The 18,247-nt window shown below is 43.5% G+C and overlaps 1 protein-coding gene across 2 annotated transcripts in view; it reads right to left on the bottom strand.

The window, feature by feature from the left end:
• ntn2 (netrin 2) overlaps nucleotides 1-18,247 on the bottom strand; it is a 46,432-nt gene that overhangs the window by 15,786 nt on the left and 12,399 nt on the right. For both annotated transcript variants that reach the window (XM_067576097.1, XM_067576096.1), the window contains exons 2-3: nucleotides 15,676-16,976; nucleotides 2,467-2,655 (exon numbers count right to left, since the gene is read on the bottom strand). In XM_067576097.1, coding sequence (XP_067432198.1) covers nucleotides 2,467-2,655; nucleotides 15,676-16,726 — 1,240 coding nt within the window. In that variant the 5' untranslated portion in view covers nucleotides 16,727-16,976. The remainder of the gene's footprint in view (nucleotides 1-2,466; nucleotides 2,656-15,675; nucleotides 16,977-18,247) is intronic.

Raw genomic sequence — 18,247 nt, 5'->3', positions numbered from 1 at the left:
CGGTACTGATTAAACTTTACTTTCTCAACAGGAGAAACAGGTGCTATATTATTTACTTAATATGACGAATTAGATTGCATAACACTCTTTTCACCACTGTTTTCTGACAGCAAATATCTTCAAGCCCTGTGTCAGTCATTATGATATTTGAGACACAAGGCCAATGTGGTTTATATTGGCCGGCGTTGCTTCACATGTACCGTGGCCTCATTTTTAATGTCTTTTATCAATGTTCCTTGTGGTCAACGGACACCAGCTGTACGGCAAACGCTTGGATTCACATAAAAACCTTGAATTTTGAAGACCTCGTATATTGCAGCCAGGCCATGTGGTGATTGCCATGTTTCTTTCATTTTGCTTGCTGTTTTAATACTTGTGACACTGTAAAGGGCTTGTGGAGAGGCTGTTTCCTAAGCTTGTGAACAGGGAGAGCTGGAGTCCAGCAGAGGTCACTTTGAATGAATTGAGGGTTTTGGCGTCTAACAAGGAAGACCGGCTGTGTGTTTTGTGTACGTGGGAGGTAAGTGGTGGTGATGGAGGCGGGAGTGAGATGGTTGGGAGGTTAATACTCCTCCTCATACACTCCTCAGATTGTGTATAGACACCCAGTTACTGAGCAGGTCTGATTAGAAACAGACATGGCCTATTCGTCCTCTCAGAGCCTGCGCTGCCCCCAGCCCTCCCCACTCCTGTCTCCCCTTTACAAAACACCTGTATTTTATTGCTGTAACTCCATTTCAGACGTGACGCTCACCCCCTTCAGCCATACCGCACCTCTAACCCCTATCTTGCCCTAGACACATGGAGATAAAACATGGAGGTGAGCTGAAAATTAAAATCAGGGAAGCCACGGTAAGAGGAAAAGAGAAAGACTTAGGTTTTAAAAAGCCTGTGGTGACTCATGGTGATTGAAGTCAGAAGTTGGGGAAAAGGGAGGAGATGGTGGTTATAAACAATCATGGGAGAGGGCGAAGATGGAGATGAAAAAAAGTAATCAAGGGCTAAGGCAAAGGAAAATGACAGCCCCTAGAAAGCTGCGGAATTGCTCTGATCAATCATGGAGCCAGCCGTTCAGTAGAGGCTTGGACGTTAACTTTAATTTCCGTTACGTCTGGGGCCTATGCGAGACAGGGTGATAAACTGTTTACCACCTGATCACTATGCTTTGATATGGACAAACTGCAGTGTCAGGGTGACTTGTGTGTGTGTGTGAGAGTGTCACTTAATGCCACGTATTGCAGGAAATGAAAGATGAGGGAACAATTCGCACAGAGGGACATGTCTCAGAACTGATCTCCTGTCAGGATTGAGGCAGATCTCTTTCTGTCAGTGTTTCGGTGCAGTAACAGGTCAAATGACTTAAGTTTCAAGGTATGTGACCAAGTCGCCGTTGCCATTTTTTGATGAATGGCTCCACATCTCAGCGCAACTAACGTGGGCAACTGCGGTATGATATCACGCCATTTCAAACCTCCTGGTGTTCCGTTACAGCTTGGGTCAGCTGCAGAAGGAAAACTGAGCGGAAGCCAGTGGGAGATACTGGCCACAAAATTTCAACCAAAAGATCCTCATGGCTATGAGCATTGGCAGCACTCACCATTGATGTTTTTTGGGGAAATTATCTGGAAGTGATCCCTTGTCTTCATCAGGATCAACAGGATAAAAAAAAAAACACTCCCTCTCTGCTATTGATTTGAATATTTTCCTGAGCAACAAGTACAGGAAACTGGTGTTATTTTTGCAAAACTTCCAGCATAATATCAGGCTGAAAAATATTCACTGCAAATGTGAAATAATAAAGGGGTAAAATACATTCTTCCATGAGAAATGCCTTGGTCAAGTGATAATATTACGTGGTGTGTGGTGGGGAAACATTTGGTCAGACGACCAGAAAAGCTTCGGGCATGGTATCAATTCATTTCTCTATGCTATGGTATGTAAGGCAAGTCAGACATGCTGATATTCCTTTTTGAAAGTTACCATGACCGTGTATACTTCCAATCATAACTTGTTGTTCCTTTTTCACTTTCTCAGAAATGACATGATTTCACAAGTATTAGTGGGGTTAAAACATCTGAATCAGATTTTGTTTGAAAATGTTGTAAACACTTAAGGCAGCATATTGCCAAATGAAGTCAAACTGAGCTTCAAGTAATAATCTGTGACATTTTCATCCAAATAAATATTAATTTTGCTACTCTAGTACTGATTGATGAAACACAAAAGTTTATAAAAATGTTCTCATTAGCTGTTGTAAACAGAGTGGTCAGTATTTTTCACCACCACGGATGAATAGACAAAGAAATGAGCCCCACGGAGACTTTAAATTTAACTTCATTAACATAAAATCCAAGGAAAACAGATTAAGAGTCTCATGAATACCACTTCATGAGACTCTTAATCTATTAAACTAACAGCATAAAGCACTACTACACCAAACTATGTAACTTCTTGTTGGACTTGTACCTTTGCAGGCTCGTCGGTGAGTGATCGGTCTGGCCATGTCTCTGTAAAAGCCCTCCTTGCAGTAGTGGCAGTGGCGGCCTGCGGTGTTGTGGCGACAGTTCATGCAGACCCCTCCGCTCTTCCTCCCCGACAGCTTGTACAACTCCATGTTGAATCGACAGCGGCGGGCATGGAGGTTGCAGTTACATGCTGTGGAGGGAAAAGAAGTTAGGAAAAAGTTAACATTACCAGATGTGCGATTGCATCAGCAAAGATGAAGAGGATAAAATGTATAAAAATACATTATCTTCTCTGTATTTATCTGCTAGAGTCTAAATGTAAGCAAACCTACATGACATGAAGTATGCAGTGCAGTAGAACATATGCTTACTCCCAGGTACTGTATATCACAAGAGAGCTGGGAGAGATTTTCCAGTAAGGCGGTGTAATAGTGAGTGGTTTATAATCCACACTGCGGCTGTGTGCTTGGCTGCTATTCCAGAACTCATCAATCAAAAGTGATATTTGCAGAGCTCATTTTCTCCATTTCATAATTAATGAATTCAGCTTCTTTCAGCCCATTAGTTATTAATCACTAAAAAGAGACACATTAATTTCATGAATCACTGATGAATAAAGACACCTAAGATCTATTAAAAAAGAGAATGATTCAGATAAAGGAATGGGCTCGAGCTAGCTGTCTTCTAAATAGGCGAGCCAGAATATATGGGACATGGGAAGTGAGGCTCTATCTCTAGACAGTCTCTCCCAGCTCCACTTCAAATCCTGCTGGTTCTTGGACGCCTCTTCGGCTGACGAGTCTTTCCATTGCTTCCTCCATACGAGACCGCATTCACAAGCTCTGACATTAGTGATAATCTCCATGTTCGCTCTCTACATGTGGGGCTTGCATTTGAGGAGTCTAATTAGAAACCTGCCCCTCTTATTTGTGTAGCAGAGTTTGATCCAGACACGCCAGTTAAATCAGAGTCAGACCTGGGACCTGTAGATTTGGCCGTGGCTTCAAAGACAACAGAGTTGCACAGCTTATTTCCAGTTCAAAGGTATCCACAGATAAATTAGAAAGCGTAAACAACAGCTGAGCTGTTTGACCAAAAATGTCAACAGTTATGGCATAGTAGGATTATTAGCAGATCACAACAGAAGGTGATATTAATTAACTTTAATCTGAGGGGAGCGGGTTAGAGAAAATAGATTTCACCGACAATAGATGTTTAGAGTAGAACAAGACACAACAATGGGGTCTAAGTAAAGACAGACTTGCTGAGGGACTGGGAGGTTTAATGTGTGTGGTTTTATGTGCTGTACAGAAAAAAATGATTTGTATTATATTAATAAGACAGATATCGTAACTACATTTTGCACATGTTTTCATTCAGATTCATTCTCATCCATGTGCTCAATGTTTACTCTGTAACATTTCACATTACTTACATTACTGTGTAGTCTGCAGTAATTCAATGAATTTGTGTTTTACTTTGCTACATATATTATTCACACAAGAATGCAATAGTACTCAGATCTTTGGAATATTTGTGTTATTTTTGTACTCATGGAAGAAAAGGATAAGAACAATTAAAGGTACTCTGAAGTTTTTGACCACTAGTAGCGCTACGGAGCAATTTTTTTACAAGTTGGTACCTGTTCAGGGCAGTAATGCGCAAAAAAAAGGCAAATGAGAAGAAGACTGCTAGCAAGTCAAGAAGGATGTAAACAATATAGGGTTTAAATACAGTCCTTGCAAATCTTTTATGAAGAAGGAAATTCAGTGCTGTCATTTCTCTGCTACAGCCAAGGTCAGTCCTGCACTTATGTGAAGCTCAATGATCTGTGTAACGTTAAATATGGGATTTTTGCAATTGATCAAAAAAAAAAAAAAAAAAAAAGACTATTGATTGCACTCTTATGGCTCATTCACAAGATGAGAATCACTTGAATACAAATGTCAGGTAATAAAGAGAGCAGTGAATGATATGCACCGCCATCCACGCTGAAAAGGAAGCCTGGCACCAGGTTGGAAAAGAGGCCCGCTTTTCCCTTGTTGCAGACCCTGGAAAAAAAAAAAGGGGGGAGCACATTCCCAGACTGTTTCCCAACTCCATCTGGTTATTATGTCGCCCAATTTGTACAGAATTCTGCTGTTAATGAAATACTGTTTCATGTGCAGATCAATATTGAGGCAGCACTGTATGTGTGGAGATGCTGCTGGATTTCTTGGATGTTTTCCCATGGATTGGTGACCCCGAGATGAGGATCGACCTTTGACCCTATAGAACTGTCCAGAGGAAATATGTAGGCAGTGTAAAGATGGCATGGCAATGTGGGATACAGAAAGCTTGCAAATTGAGAGAGTTCAAAGCTTTTTATCTTTAGTGTGGTCTTAGTGGTAGTAATATGGTTTATCCCTGCTTTAACTAAAAAAACTGCATGCATCAAATTGGTGACATATTGAGTAGGTAATTGGTTCGTTCTCTGTGCATGTGTGTTTCTGTGTCTACTGTGTGTGTGTGTGTGTGCATGAGAATAGCCAAACAGCCTGTCCAACTTCTTCTAAGGGGAATGTGACAAAAAACACACCCGCTCTGGTGAGTGGCCGGGGCTGCTGGGGGAGAATGAGGTGGGGGGGGGGACTGTGATTATGATCAAGCGTCTCAAACACACACACAGCTGTGAGCACTTGTGTCCATTAACACCTTGTAGCAGAACATGAAAGCGATGGATCACATTTTCTCCGCAGCTGAAGTACCGACGGCCCTCTTATGGCATCTTCTCGATTTACTGCTGTGCAACAAGATCAGCCAACAAAGTCTGAAGTAAGAGAGGATATGTTCAAGTGTGGAGAATGTAAAGAAAGCTCCAGAATTTAACCTTTAAATGATTTAACATGTGTAGCAGTAATGGCCAGGAATGGCTTTAACAACAGCCAGACTTTTCGTGACAGACAGAGAATGAGAGAATTGGTTTTTGGCAGAAATAGTAGTTAATATCTGACAAAAAAAGAGAAAAACTTGAATGAATATGGCTGCAGGACAGTGCAGAGTGGGAGAAACAATAAAAACGTGTAAGCTAATGAAAATGACTGAGAGAAAGGTGTTCATATGTGTACCTGTGTGTGCGTTCTGTGGTGTACACACTGCGTGCAGTTAACTTCAGCTCGGAGCTGCAGCTGCCCAAGGATCCTGGAATGTTTATGGGTTTGTTTTGAAGTGCTTGTGCACACACACACACTGACACCCCAATTCCCCCCCCAACCTGCCACCCCTGCATCCCCCCCCCCCATCCAAATTAGGCTCAGCGGGGATAACTGAACACTGTTGAAGGCCATTTTTCAATTCATTAACACATCAAAGCCTCACTGGTGCGCCACAAAAACACTCACTAATTCTTATCTGTTGAAGGAAAAACAGACATTTGAGCACAGAGAGAAGTTCTGTGGGTGGTGGAAAGTCAGATCCTCAAGTGAACGCTGGTTTTTATTTGTTAGTATCCAGTTCAAGGATGCGTAAATGTGGTTCCTTATGTTGTCGTGGAAATGAGACAACAAACAAAAGCTACAGGCTCAGCAAACTGAAGGATGCTCATACAGAAAATAAAAGAGGAGACGGAGGGAGCGGAGGAAGAAACATGCCACTAGGAAAATATTAGAGAAGAAAATAGTTGCACAACTTTGTCATCAAATTGACCAGCATCAAATGCAAATTTTGGTGGAATAACTGCTTTGGTAAATGTTTGGTTGTTATCTGATATCTTCTTCTACATAGTCTGCACACATCTGCTCAGGTTGTGATCTAGATGGTGCTTACTCCTTTAAATAAAGGGAATATTTCAGGTAACGTACATTGACTGAAGAACCCCACACTGTTCTACTTTAGCTCTCATAACAGGTACCTCGACAAGTAAATGTGCTCTGAACAAGCTCACAGACTGGTCTGTCAAGCGTGCTATGACAAATTGCCCCGTAAAGACTGCGCTTGACAAATAAAATGCAAGTGTGTTTGCGGAGTGCACTGCCTCTCTGTTCTCCTCCATATGTCAGGGATAAATCTAACCTCATTTTTCCTTCAGCTCGACCAAAGCCAAGCCGGTAAGCACAGCCAATTGATTTTGGATGCCTGTGCAAAACCCAAATCCCATGGCTAAAATTGGTCCTTGAAAATTGGAGGGCCGCTCTCCCACCACCACCTTTCCCCTCTTGGCCCAGGCTGTGGTCCAGACCTGCTGCAGCCCCCCTTGGGTGCCCTCTCTGCCTGGCCAAACAGGCTCTGCTATATGGGTTCCTGCCATCTTGTGTGTGTGTGTGTGTGGGTGTGTGTATGTCTGTGTGTGTGTTTGGGCTGAGTTCCGCCTGGCTGCTCCAGCCACCTGCTCAGGGCACCAGGGGGAACACCCGGTTAATTAGCTCCTCATTAGAGCCAAGGCAGTGTACAGTGGGGACAAACACACATATATATACACACACACACACACAGTTATGCACCCACACGCACCAGAGACGACTGCCTTAAGAAGTAGTAACCACTTTAAAAACTTCAAGGATCAAGTGACAAAGGATACAAAAAAAAGTCAAACAGAAGTGAGACTTAAACAGATGTAAACACTGCTGGGTCTGTATACTCTAATGAGCTGTGGACAACAAGCTGAGACAAAGATTTAAGAACTCTGAGCTGAGAACTAACAGGAAACTACAGCTCCTGTTGCCCTGCTGTGTGCATTACATGACCAATGCTACAATGTACTGTATACATCCCAGGAGCTTCTACCTCTTTGTAAGAAACCACTTTAGCCCCACTTGCTCTTTCTTTCTCTTCCAGACAGACAGACATATCTTTCACTTTTAGCTTTGACACCATGTCTCAGCCCTCCCCTCCCCTCCACTGGTTTCTGTGGTTAGCCTCACGCCGTGGGCTTAAGAGCAGGCTCTTGGGAGCCCTTTTGAACTGAAAGTCCCCTTAATTCCCCTCCCACCCCTTCCCTAAGCCTCCTTCTCTCTCCCTCCCTATTCCCTCTTACTTTCATGAGACCCCATCTCAAATACTCTCACTGGTTGCCTCTCCCTCTTCGTGCTTGTCTCTTTCCCCTGTCCTCTCTCTTGTCCATCCTTTCCTCCATCTCCCCTTTCTCTCTCTGGATGGCATCAGGCAGGGGAAGATTTTAACGAGATTAGGCTGGAGGGTTGCCAGGCTGGGGGGCCTGGTGTCAGTGGAGAGTTGAGTCCTTAGCTCTGTTCCCTCTCTCTGGTCCACTTCACTTCCCCACATCTAAACATTGTTATCTCTGTCCCGCCTTTGCCTTCAGTCTCTGTCTGTCTCGATTACTGTTTTTTTTCCACAGACAATTTGAGCACAAGGGCAGAGCCAGACGATTGTTGTGCAATCAAATTATCATGGCGAATGGGTTATAAACTGAGGCACAAAAAAAAAAAAGATTTACTTTTGCCATGACACTTGGCATACACAACCATGAGGTCCACCGTAGGGGATGCAAGTGATGCCTGCACTGGTTTAGAAATAGAAAGTGACAGATGGAACATACTGTGTAGATTCACCACTGTGGCCAGAGATGACAGTAAAAATCATGAATAGATATCAAATGTTTTGTTGTTTTATGATTAGGTTGTGATGCAGAATTGTATATGAATGCAAAAGAGTCTTGGTTTAATGATGGGTGATCCAGAATTGAGAAGTAAAATTTCAAATGTTATGCTGAGAAAAAAAATAAGATGTGAAGATGGGGGTGGCTGGAAAACACTGACAGAAATCCACTTCAGCCGTTTAAAGAGGACATATTATGGACATTTCAAAGTCTATATTTTTATTCTGGGGCTCTACTAGAATATCTTTGCATGATTTACAGTTATAGTACAGCCCTTCAGTTCAGCCTCTGTCTGAAACAGGCCGTTTTAGCTCCTGTCTCTTTAAGCCCCTGCTCCTGAGGAGCCTACTCTGTTCTGATTGGCCAGCCGTTGGAAGCTGCCCCTCAGCAGACATCCGCAGGCTACATCAACAAACCATGCAACAAACTATAGTAGTAATATTTCACTACTTTTTCTCAGTCTTTACTCAAAATGTCAACTTCTCAAATACATCCGTACATATTCAGGCCAGAATCCAATCTGAAATATGAGAGTAGACGATGCAAACAACACATGGAGAAATCTTAGCAACAACCTTAGCGACCAAGGCTACTATGGACGGCCATTTATGGGTATGCACGATGATCTGACGTCAACTCATCAGCAAGATACTTTTGGAACTTTGACCATGTTAAGCATAGATATCTGATACCATATCAGTATATAAATAACAGAAAACCTGAAAAAGCATAATATGTACCGTTTAAAAACCAAATATTTAAATTTGAAATGAGATCAAGGCTTAATTTTCAATCCTCAGGAGAAAATTTGCTCCCAGTCATTTTATTTGGACTCATTCTGCCATTGAAGACTGATCAGAATCATTCCTTCATTTGTACATAATCTCTATAATAGTGCTCAACTTTACAGTTAAGATTAGGAAATTGGGTTGGGTGCTCCCTGTGGAGCTGCTCCATAAGGAGATGATAATGGAGAGAAGGACAGACTGCTCCACATTTGTACATTTGTTTATACTACACACACAAGACCTGTCTATTCACAAACAGTAACAGACAGCATCCATACGCTCAAATTTTATACAGCAACGTGTGAGCAAGCAAAGTGACAACAAGAGATCTGACAGGCAGACAAAACCACAGCTTCACCAATTCAAAAGGAGAAGCTAGTAGCGCGATAGTCAAGCACTCATCATCAACATACAGACATATATTTTCTTTTAACGGCCCCTGAATCTTGATGAAACCAACAATACCGGCTAGCGGCCAAAAACCACATAGTTTCTCAGGCAATAGAGCCCAGAGGCCTGCAACAACATTTAAAAGAGCAAACTGAATTCAATGACAGAAGAAAAGGGCTGATATCAGCAAAAAGAGAGAAATATGAAATAAAAGAGGAGGTAGCGCACAGAAAAACTTCCCGGCAGTGAATTAATCATTGACAAGAGTCAGTTACACAAGGGTAGAGAGGAAGAGAGCGCCGGCAGTGACGGGCACCTCAGGAGGTGATTGCTACCATCTGTGGGGGAGAGTTGATGGGGGCCTGGGAGAGCAGGGTGGGCACACTGCTGCTCCACCAGTTTGCTTTGGCACCAGGATGAAGCACTATATCGCACTACATGTGGCTCACACACATGCACAAATGCAAGGGGATGCATATGCACATGCACACACTTGGCCTCAGGCAGCGGCAAAGCCTTTCCCAGGGATCCAGCATTTTAACCCAGCTGACATTAACGCTGTAATTTGACACTTTGCTGTCCTTAACGTTGTTTCACCATGTTCCCCGCTTGCCAAAGAGCCTTTATGGGTGGCTTCGAAGAATGAGAAATGCATCAATCCTTTGCGGGTTGGCCATGGACCAACGCTGCAATCCTGGCAAACGGAATAAAAGCAAAGAACAAATCTACAGTGCAAACTGATCAAACTGACCAAACCCTGTCTGCCAGATAGGGGAAGTTACTCTTGGCTTAGGTCTTTAAAACACACAAACACCAACAAAACAAAACGCACACACCTCCTGTTTGTTGGCCTCGGTGCGCCGTAGCCCCTGCGTCTCACGCTAACCAGCCCAGAGGCATCATTTCATAGGGCTGGTGATTTTAGAAACAACATTCCTCTGCTGTGTAATTATTCCAAAGCACAGGAGGTTTCTCTAAATCCACTTTCTTTCACTCAGCAACCCCCCTTCAACACACACACACACACCTAAACACATCTCCTGCTCATTTGAGTGTCGTGTTGTAAGTAATTGAAGTGTCGGGTCCCTGTTAGCCTCCAGCAACAGGCAGCGGAGGTGGGAGGGTTGGGAGGGTCTTTAAGTCAATTAGCGAAAGTAGGAACATGGTACATACATGCAGTAATATCAAGGCAGTTCTGGCTTTTTTCAGCCTTACCTGTTCATATTTGGCAACTCACTGAGCTTCATATCATGTTGCCCTCTAGGGACAGACAGCATAATTTCAACTGACCATGATGGACATTTCAGGTTGCCGAGTATGGCTGGTTATGGAATCCCAAAACAATCTGAGGAGGTTAACTTTGTTCTGCTCAGGACCAAACCTAACTGTGTTGCAACAACAAAAGCACACAGATCCAGCTCCTCTGCAGCATGATACGAATGAGAAACTATGAAAATGTGAAGTTGTTCATGTTATCCAAATCATGCAGTCTCACAAATTGTGCAGTGGTTTCATGTATGGAATGAGGTCATTTCTCAATCACGAGGCCGAAAAAGTGTCTTGATGAATCTGCTCTACAAGTGGAACATGGGCCTGACCTCTGCTTGCCCTTACTAGGAGATGTGGAGCGAAAAAATGCTGTGAAAGGATGGAGGCCTATTTTGAAATTCTAATCAGCATCAAATAACCATCTGCCCCTTGTCAGAGAGGGAAATGGAGAGAGAGAGAAAAATGAACTTTGTGCTTCTGTGGTCTTCAGAGTTTCCACAGCTCTGTACAGATCTGAGAGCTTATTCTGAGTCCTGTTCCTGAGCATGTGTTCCTGGCCGGGCTCTTTCTCTCACACATACACACACCTCTGCTGGATCACACTGCTCTCGCTAAGAAACCCATCTGTCAATGTCCCCCTAATTCCAGCTAATAGTTTCCAAAAAACAGAGGCTGAGCCCACCAAAAACCACAAACCCCCACAAAAGATTTGAACGGGTTGCGACAAGACTTGCAAATTTAAAATCTGTCTCGTTCTTTCGCTGTAAAATTCATATTTTTGCAACCACCGTTTCATTAGTGCGGCAGATGTGATCTAATGACACCTATTATATAACAGGTAATAACTTCTTTTGAGGTAAAAACTAATCTGAGGGGGATTTCCTTCAGGTGATGACATGGACTAATATATAATGTGTGTCTCAAGTGAATAGTTATTTAGTTGATTGATTTAATTTCAAAGGAAACTCCCCTTGTCATGCAAAAACAGAATACCATATCACTCATTCCCCACTGGACTCAATATGTCAAATTTACTATTAAAAATATTCAACACCACACCCAAACGCTGCACCAGAACAGGAACACCCAGCTCTGCTACCAACCGCAGCTCACCTGCAATCTTAAGAAATCAGCCCAAATGGCCATTCAAGCAGCCTTCACATGACCTCTGTACTTAATGCTATGAATGCATACCGGTGTGCCTGGTGCATCACTGGGAGCAGACCTGGCTTGGCAAGTCCATTAGCGATGGATGGTGTCTGGCCCTGAGCTCGTAGCGTCCCCGAGCAGCACTCTGGACTTCCCGCAGTCCAAATGAGGTAGAGGAAGGACTGGAGAATAGAACAGCTTGGTGCCGCGGCCAAACAGGGCCAAAATGGCTACAGAAACAGCCAAGATTATAGCGCTACTACAGCACCATAAATTATCATCTACTCAGGATGTCACATTGTCGTTGACTCCACAAGAGGCCTCTTCATCTTATACAGTGACTTTGGCAGACTCTATTGTAGCATGATATACCGTCTCACATTTTAAAGTCAACATACAGTATTTACATTATGGCATCGACCATGCTAGCAGAAAAGCCAATACTCAATCATGACAGTAACCAAATAGATCTCATCCATCTGTTTCCTCATTCTGTCCTGTGGCTCAAACTCCGGGCAGATAAATCACAGCTTTTTCCATCATGTCTCCCTCAATACAAACAGACACGCTCCTTTACGAGGCTGCCCTCTCTGACTACTAGAGCGGGGATTTGTAAACCAATGTCTTCAGGCAGGATTCATAGTGAGGGAGGCGGCAGATGGGCGTGTGTGTGCATGGCTTGTGTCTAGAGACAGTGTGTGAGCTTGCCAAGAGCGCAGACAGTAATCTTGGTGCGGTGCATGTCAAACATTTAGCAAGACCCATGAACAATCAAACCAGCTTGTAAGAGACAGTGTTCTTGTTTTGCAGGGGAAAAGGCTTAAAACTCCTAAAAGTGAGAGCAAATTCTTTTAAATCATCTGAACATTAGTGTTTAAAGTGGTGAAATCTGTCTACCAGACACATAATTTCTTAGGGACTGACAGACTCAGAGGCGGGGTGTGAAACAACTGTTGATTTGGCTCTACATCTGCCTACTCTGAATTCCTCATTATCCACAAACCATCTCCCCGTCAACTTAACCTTGTCACCACCCCACAAAGGATCATGACCTCAGCCCAGCCCCCTCAGACACTCCCTCAAACCCAAACACCCCCAGGGCCTGGTAAAGGCTCTGGTGACACCTAAGGGACTCTTCGGTTCTGTAACTTGTCAGTCTTTACACACTTGCACGGTCTTAATACTTACACTTTGCTGCCACAGTGGTGTGCCTCAGGGCTCACACTGCAGCCCACTGCCATTTGTGCACCGTCTCAGAGAGGAAAGCAAGCAAAGAAATCAACATGGGGTGTGTGCATTTTAACATTTTAAGAATGGGCTTTAATATACACTGGAGAGGCTTTTTAAAGGCTCTGCTGCTACTTTGTGGATATTTTGGAACCAGTTCTACCGGAATAAGCTGTAAAGAGGCTTTTGGAACTTGAAATTGGTGACATCTGGGACTGACTTATTGGCGTGTCCGGATGTGTGATCAGGTATAGCGTGCAACATGCAATAGGCTTTAACTGCCCTGTATCAACACTGGGATTATGTCATCAGAGTTGGCCAGCACAGCCGGGCTGTTTAGTCCAGAAATCGTGGATGGAAGTGACATATCAATCCCACAGAGAAGAGATCTACGGGAAGCGGGTGTAACATTTCGGAAACAGCTACGGGACATTTGAAGGAGAGTGTGTGCAAAAGTACGAGGGAGAAAACACTGAGGGATTTACAGGATATTGTTGTAGAAGGGGAAAGGTGCATGTGTGGGTGAGTATGTGCCTGTATCTGTGAATTGAGTAAGTGAGGGTGTCAAAGATAGATCTGAGAAACCAAAGTAAGGTAGTGCTGGAATGAGAGGTACAGAGTGAAGGAAGACTGGGTTTGTTGGCCAGTCTTATGCTAAAATGGCCTTGTTCCTCTGGCTCTGTCACTGTCTGTCCCCCTTAAACAGATCTGGCACTGTTCAATGCTAAATATGATCTCAGGCCAGCTCACTGGGCAATTACAACATGTTAGAAAAATATAGACTGTTTTTCAATGTTCTGCTCCTGTTTTTTTCCTCTCTGGCTGTAATTTCATTTCATTATGGGGAAAGGTTAAAATGGGGACAGTGGTTTCTAATATGGTTTTATTTTCCTATGCTTACAAATTTTTATGACAAGCAAAATTGACCTGAATTAAGTTCCACCTATGTCTATTTATACTAACAGAGAAATGCTGTAAAAATCACCACCAAAGAAACTTCCACATATTAAAGAATGAATTAATGTTAAAAACACATGACTAACACGGTGTGTTCCTAAAAACTTCTGCAGCCACGAAATTCATATATAGGCTAAATATCACATCAAAAACCTGTTATCATAGAAAAGGCTAATCCAATACTAAGGTAATCCATTTACATTAACAAAAATTGCCTCAGAAATTGCTATAATTTTACTTGGCAAGCTTTCAAAGCATGTCTGGATGACTTTTACTGAGCATGTCTTGAGGTAAAGGCAAACACTGCCAAATAACATTCTTGGATGACTTAGCTGTAGCGGTGTGCCAATGAATCGAGCTGTTGTCATCCACTGTTTAGACATGCTCGTGAAAAAGAGTTTTGTCAGAGAAAAGTACAAAAAACATGATTTTGTTGAGAGCAGTAAGTTTGTTTCTCTGTAGAGGAACGGTAAATACAAGAGGCTGATGGGAAATGCAGGTGAAGGATGGGCCTGTGTTTTGAGAGATGTTGCCAAATTTACCAGCTCAACCAGCTCACCTGAACTGCTCACCTGTAAAAACACGAACTCATCCGGTATTTTCTGGCAACACTATTAATTATATTACCCTTATAACAGTCATACACAGGTCATCGTAGTTAATTCTCTCCTTCTCTACCTCCCTCTCTCTTTTCCTGTGTAAATTCAATTTGATGGGCTGTCTTGACACTGCTGTCCAATACATTCTGAGGTCATGACTCTATCCAACAAAGCAATCCATCCATCAATACTTGTACTGAAATATTACCATATTTTTTATGGACTCCTTGAACTAAGAAGGGGATATTTGTACCAAATCAGCCTGTCCTCACAAAAAAACCCAACAAAAAACCCGACAGTATAGGTCTAAAATTCAGGCTGGCAAAAACAACTTATAGTTACATTTACACCATCTAGTGGCCGTTGTAATTATGACTTGGGGAAGTGACGCAGTTCAGATGACGTCAATATAAGGTGACTTCCTTTTCAGGAGGAGGTGGGTAAGGAGGATGGCTAAATAGTTAGCAAGATGACAAAACGGCAAAAAGTTGTCGTGGCTCAGATGTGTTTTTCCCCGCAAGAAGGAGTGTATTTCACTGGTGTTTTACACCGTGAATCGCAGTGGCTCAGGTTTCCGAACTATGATCTTTCCGTAACACTAACCAAGTGGGTTTTGTGCCTAAACCTAACCAGACCATAACCACAGCATTGTCACACCATAAAACATCACTATATATAAAATGGTCCTAGGGGTGGCTTTTCTGGTCCCAATCCTTCCTCTAGAGGGTGTTGAAAACACTCATATGTTGTTTTGGAAGTCATTGGAAATAGACCTATTCTGCCTTTTTGGTAATGAAGATGTGTTTATCAGGTAGATCACAGTTTTAATGATGTGTGTTCAATAGGGCTCAATCCTCTGTCTCAATCCCATTCACTTATTAGGAATGTAGTGAGAAAGATAACAAGCAAGGAAGAGAGCTGAGGAGGAAGAGGGTGGCAAAAAAACTGGAGCTTCCACACATTACTTTTGTATGGTCCTTTTGGTGGCCTTAAATTAATGTGAAGATTGTTGAATGATATTTTTACAAAGAACAGATTGTGATCTTCAAAAATGAACTGTATCCATCGTCTTGACATGTGTTAGGTTCCTTTTTTGTACTAAATATAATTTCCCAAAAATATAAGTCACAGCCTGTGATATTTGGAGTACAGCAAAGATATACTGTATCTACAGTATATTGCACAACAGACTAACTGAAACATGTTTAAAAGCACATAGAAAAGAGGAAAAGACTTACGCAAACACTCATTGGCCTCACGCACACTGGCCCTCTGCCATGGTCGATCATAGTGAAAGGGCTTGCAGCGGTCACATTCAGGCCCCTCTGTGTTGTGCTTGCAGTCACACACCAGTTTGCCTTCCTTGTCTTTCAGACAGCGTGAGGCATGTCCGTTGCATTTGCACCTCCCGCCCACCTGGAAGTCTCCCACTGCATAGAAATAAGTTGGCAGTGTTGATGTCACTGCCATGGGGTCATCGTCCCTCCCTCCGCTGTTGCTTCCAGCCCCCAGTCCCAGCTCCCGGGGTAGCTGGGGTCGGCTAAAGACCACACGGATATCAGTGACCGTCACCCAGTCCTGAAGGACTGGGCTGTTGTCAAAGTCTTTGCCAGAAGGCCGTCCATCCAAAGTACTGAAAGCAATGAGTCCTCCAGAGAGTGGATAGAGGTCAGTATGGCCATCTGTACATAGAGCCTCCTGTTCATTCTGCTTTGTTATTGTTGCTTTGTTGGGCCGATTGTACATACGCCGGCACTGTGAGGAGTAGAACTGGTAGGGCATCCATGTCTTGCCGTAGTCCATGCTCTTGTATATGGCCAGCGACTCAGGTCGTGGTGAACAGAACTGCAAGCTGACATAGGTGATCTCAAACTTTTTACCCAGTGAAAGGGTTAGAGTCACGTTGTACGGAGAGATGTTAAGATTCTCCGATTGCCAGCAGGTGAGGTTGTGAGCTGAGTTGAGGTCGGTGAGGTAGGAAGCAGGGTGGGATCGGCGAGGGTCAGCAGCATCACAGATTTGGCACGTACGTACAGAAGGCCGATCATCACCTCGCTCCACCACACTGCAAGAACGGGACGGAGGCCGGCCACAGACACTGGACACCATCACCTCCTTGCCAAAGGCAGCATTGATAAACTCAGGGATACAGCGGCGGGCTGCACCTGTGTCGTCATAGCAAGGGTCCGGAGGGGTCTGCTGCCCTGCAAAGGGATTGGCAGCGCTGTGGGTGGAGGCTGAGCATGCCAGGAGGCACAAGCACAGCAGGCACCTCCAGGGTTCCCTCATCCTGCTTAGAGAGCCTGTGTGTGAATCTGTGTGTGTGTGTGTCTTTGTGCACAGACAAATCTTTGTGTGTGTCTACCAATGAGTCTGTGTGTATAAATGAGAGAGAGAGGGAGTGTGTGTGCGTGTGTGTGTGTGTGCGCAGATGTGTCTGCGTGTCAGTATTACTTTCTGTATGTGCTTAGATGTGAGTCAGTGGAAGGAGAGTGTCTGAGCTCAGTGACCCTTCACTTCAGGCTGACCAGAGCCCTTCCTGCAAGTTAAAAAAATAAACACAGAGGTCAATGTCGCAGTCATATTTTTACCATAATAGGATATAAAATAGAGAGTAATGTTGATTGAATTTTACCGTATAAAAAAGAACTCTGTACATCTTAAAAACTAAATTATATTTGCCCTTATAAAGGAAATAAATTTTGTTGGCAGACCCTTTGTACAGTGTAATTACAAGTGCATGTTTTCATTGACTAAAAGCCTGTCAAAGCATAAGACAGACGGGGGCCCAAGAGAGAGGATGTGACCATTTAAAGAGAGACATTAGTGGCTGCAAGTGACTGCATCCTGAATTTTAATGCCGGCCTCTCATTCAGTACTTCCATTCAAGTCAAAACTGGCCAAGCCTTCTGGTCATGCTTGAGCAGCATGGCAGAAGTCGCCCTATAATCCCTGGTGATGCTGCGAAGCAGTGGACCGCATGTGACTCAGCCAAACCTCTGCTTTAAGAGGTGAAACAACTGTGGTTGTGAAAAACACTATTTTATATACGAGGACACGGCTCAACTCTTGAGCTATGATCTTTTCTTGCTACTGATTTTTGCAGGAATTTGACAGGGAATCAACAGTTGGAACACTATTGTTACACTTAGCTGACCCTGGAGAAGGCAGCATTATGTTAATTCACTGAACCAGAAAATTCACCAAAAGTGATAGCTATTTGGGGATTATACTCCACATTATAAGAACCGAAGTAATGAGGCTCCATTCAAGCCTTTTTAAATCTCTGGGTCAAGATAGGTACCTGGATGACATCATTCATACCCTCACAGCTAGACGAGGGGCCTCTCGGTCCCAAAGAGAGAAAGATTGAGGGGCGCAGGGAGAGAAAGCTGTGGGGCAAAGAAAGAGACAGAGAAAGAGATGTATATGGCCTAAGGCTTTTCCTTCCTAATCCCCTTTTACTTCCCTGGGTGTCAAATCTAGAAGAGCCCCATTTCAAATCAGACAGCTGAGGGGTTGAGAAGGCACCCCAGCCCTCTTTGCGAGGTATTTATTAAATTACAATGAATCACACCCACCTCCTCCTGCCCTCACTCTCCCTCTTACTACAGCATCCCTCTTCATCTTAGTAGAACAAAAGGCCGTCTCTGTATCCACTTCAGTCAAGCGGGGAAGGCAGACAGACGGATTTAAGGGGAGTCGGAAAAACAAAAGTTTCGTTCTTTTCTTGTGTGAGGGGTCCAAAGCTAGCAACCCTCAAAAAGGAGCCCAGTGGCCTGGTAAATAGGACCACTCATCTGCGCTTGA

The sequence above is a fragment of the Thunnus thynnus genome, chromosome 20 (assembly GCF_963924715.1).
Source record: "Thunnus thynnus chromosome 20, fThuThy2.1, whole genome shotgun sequence".
In the NCBI taxonomy this organism is placed as follows: domain Eukaryota; kingdom Metazoa; phylum Chordata; class Actinopteri; order Scombriformes; family Scombridae; genus Thunnus; species Thunnus thynnus.
The sequence above is the reverse complement of the archived record's forward strand: the minus strand, read 5'-3'. Positions and strand labels throughout refer to the sequence as shown.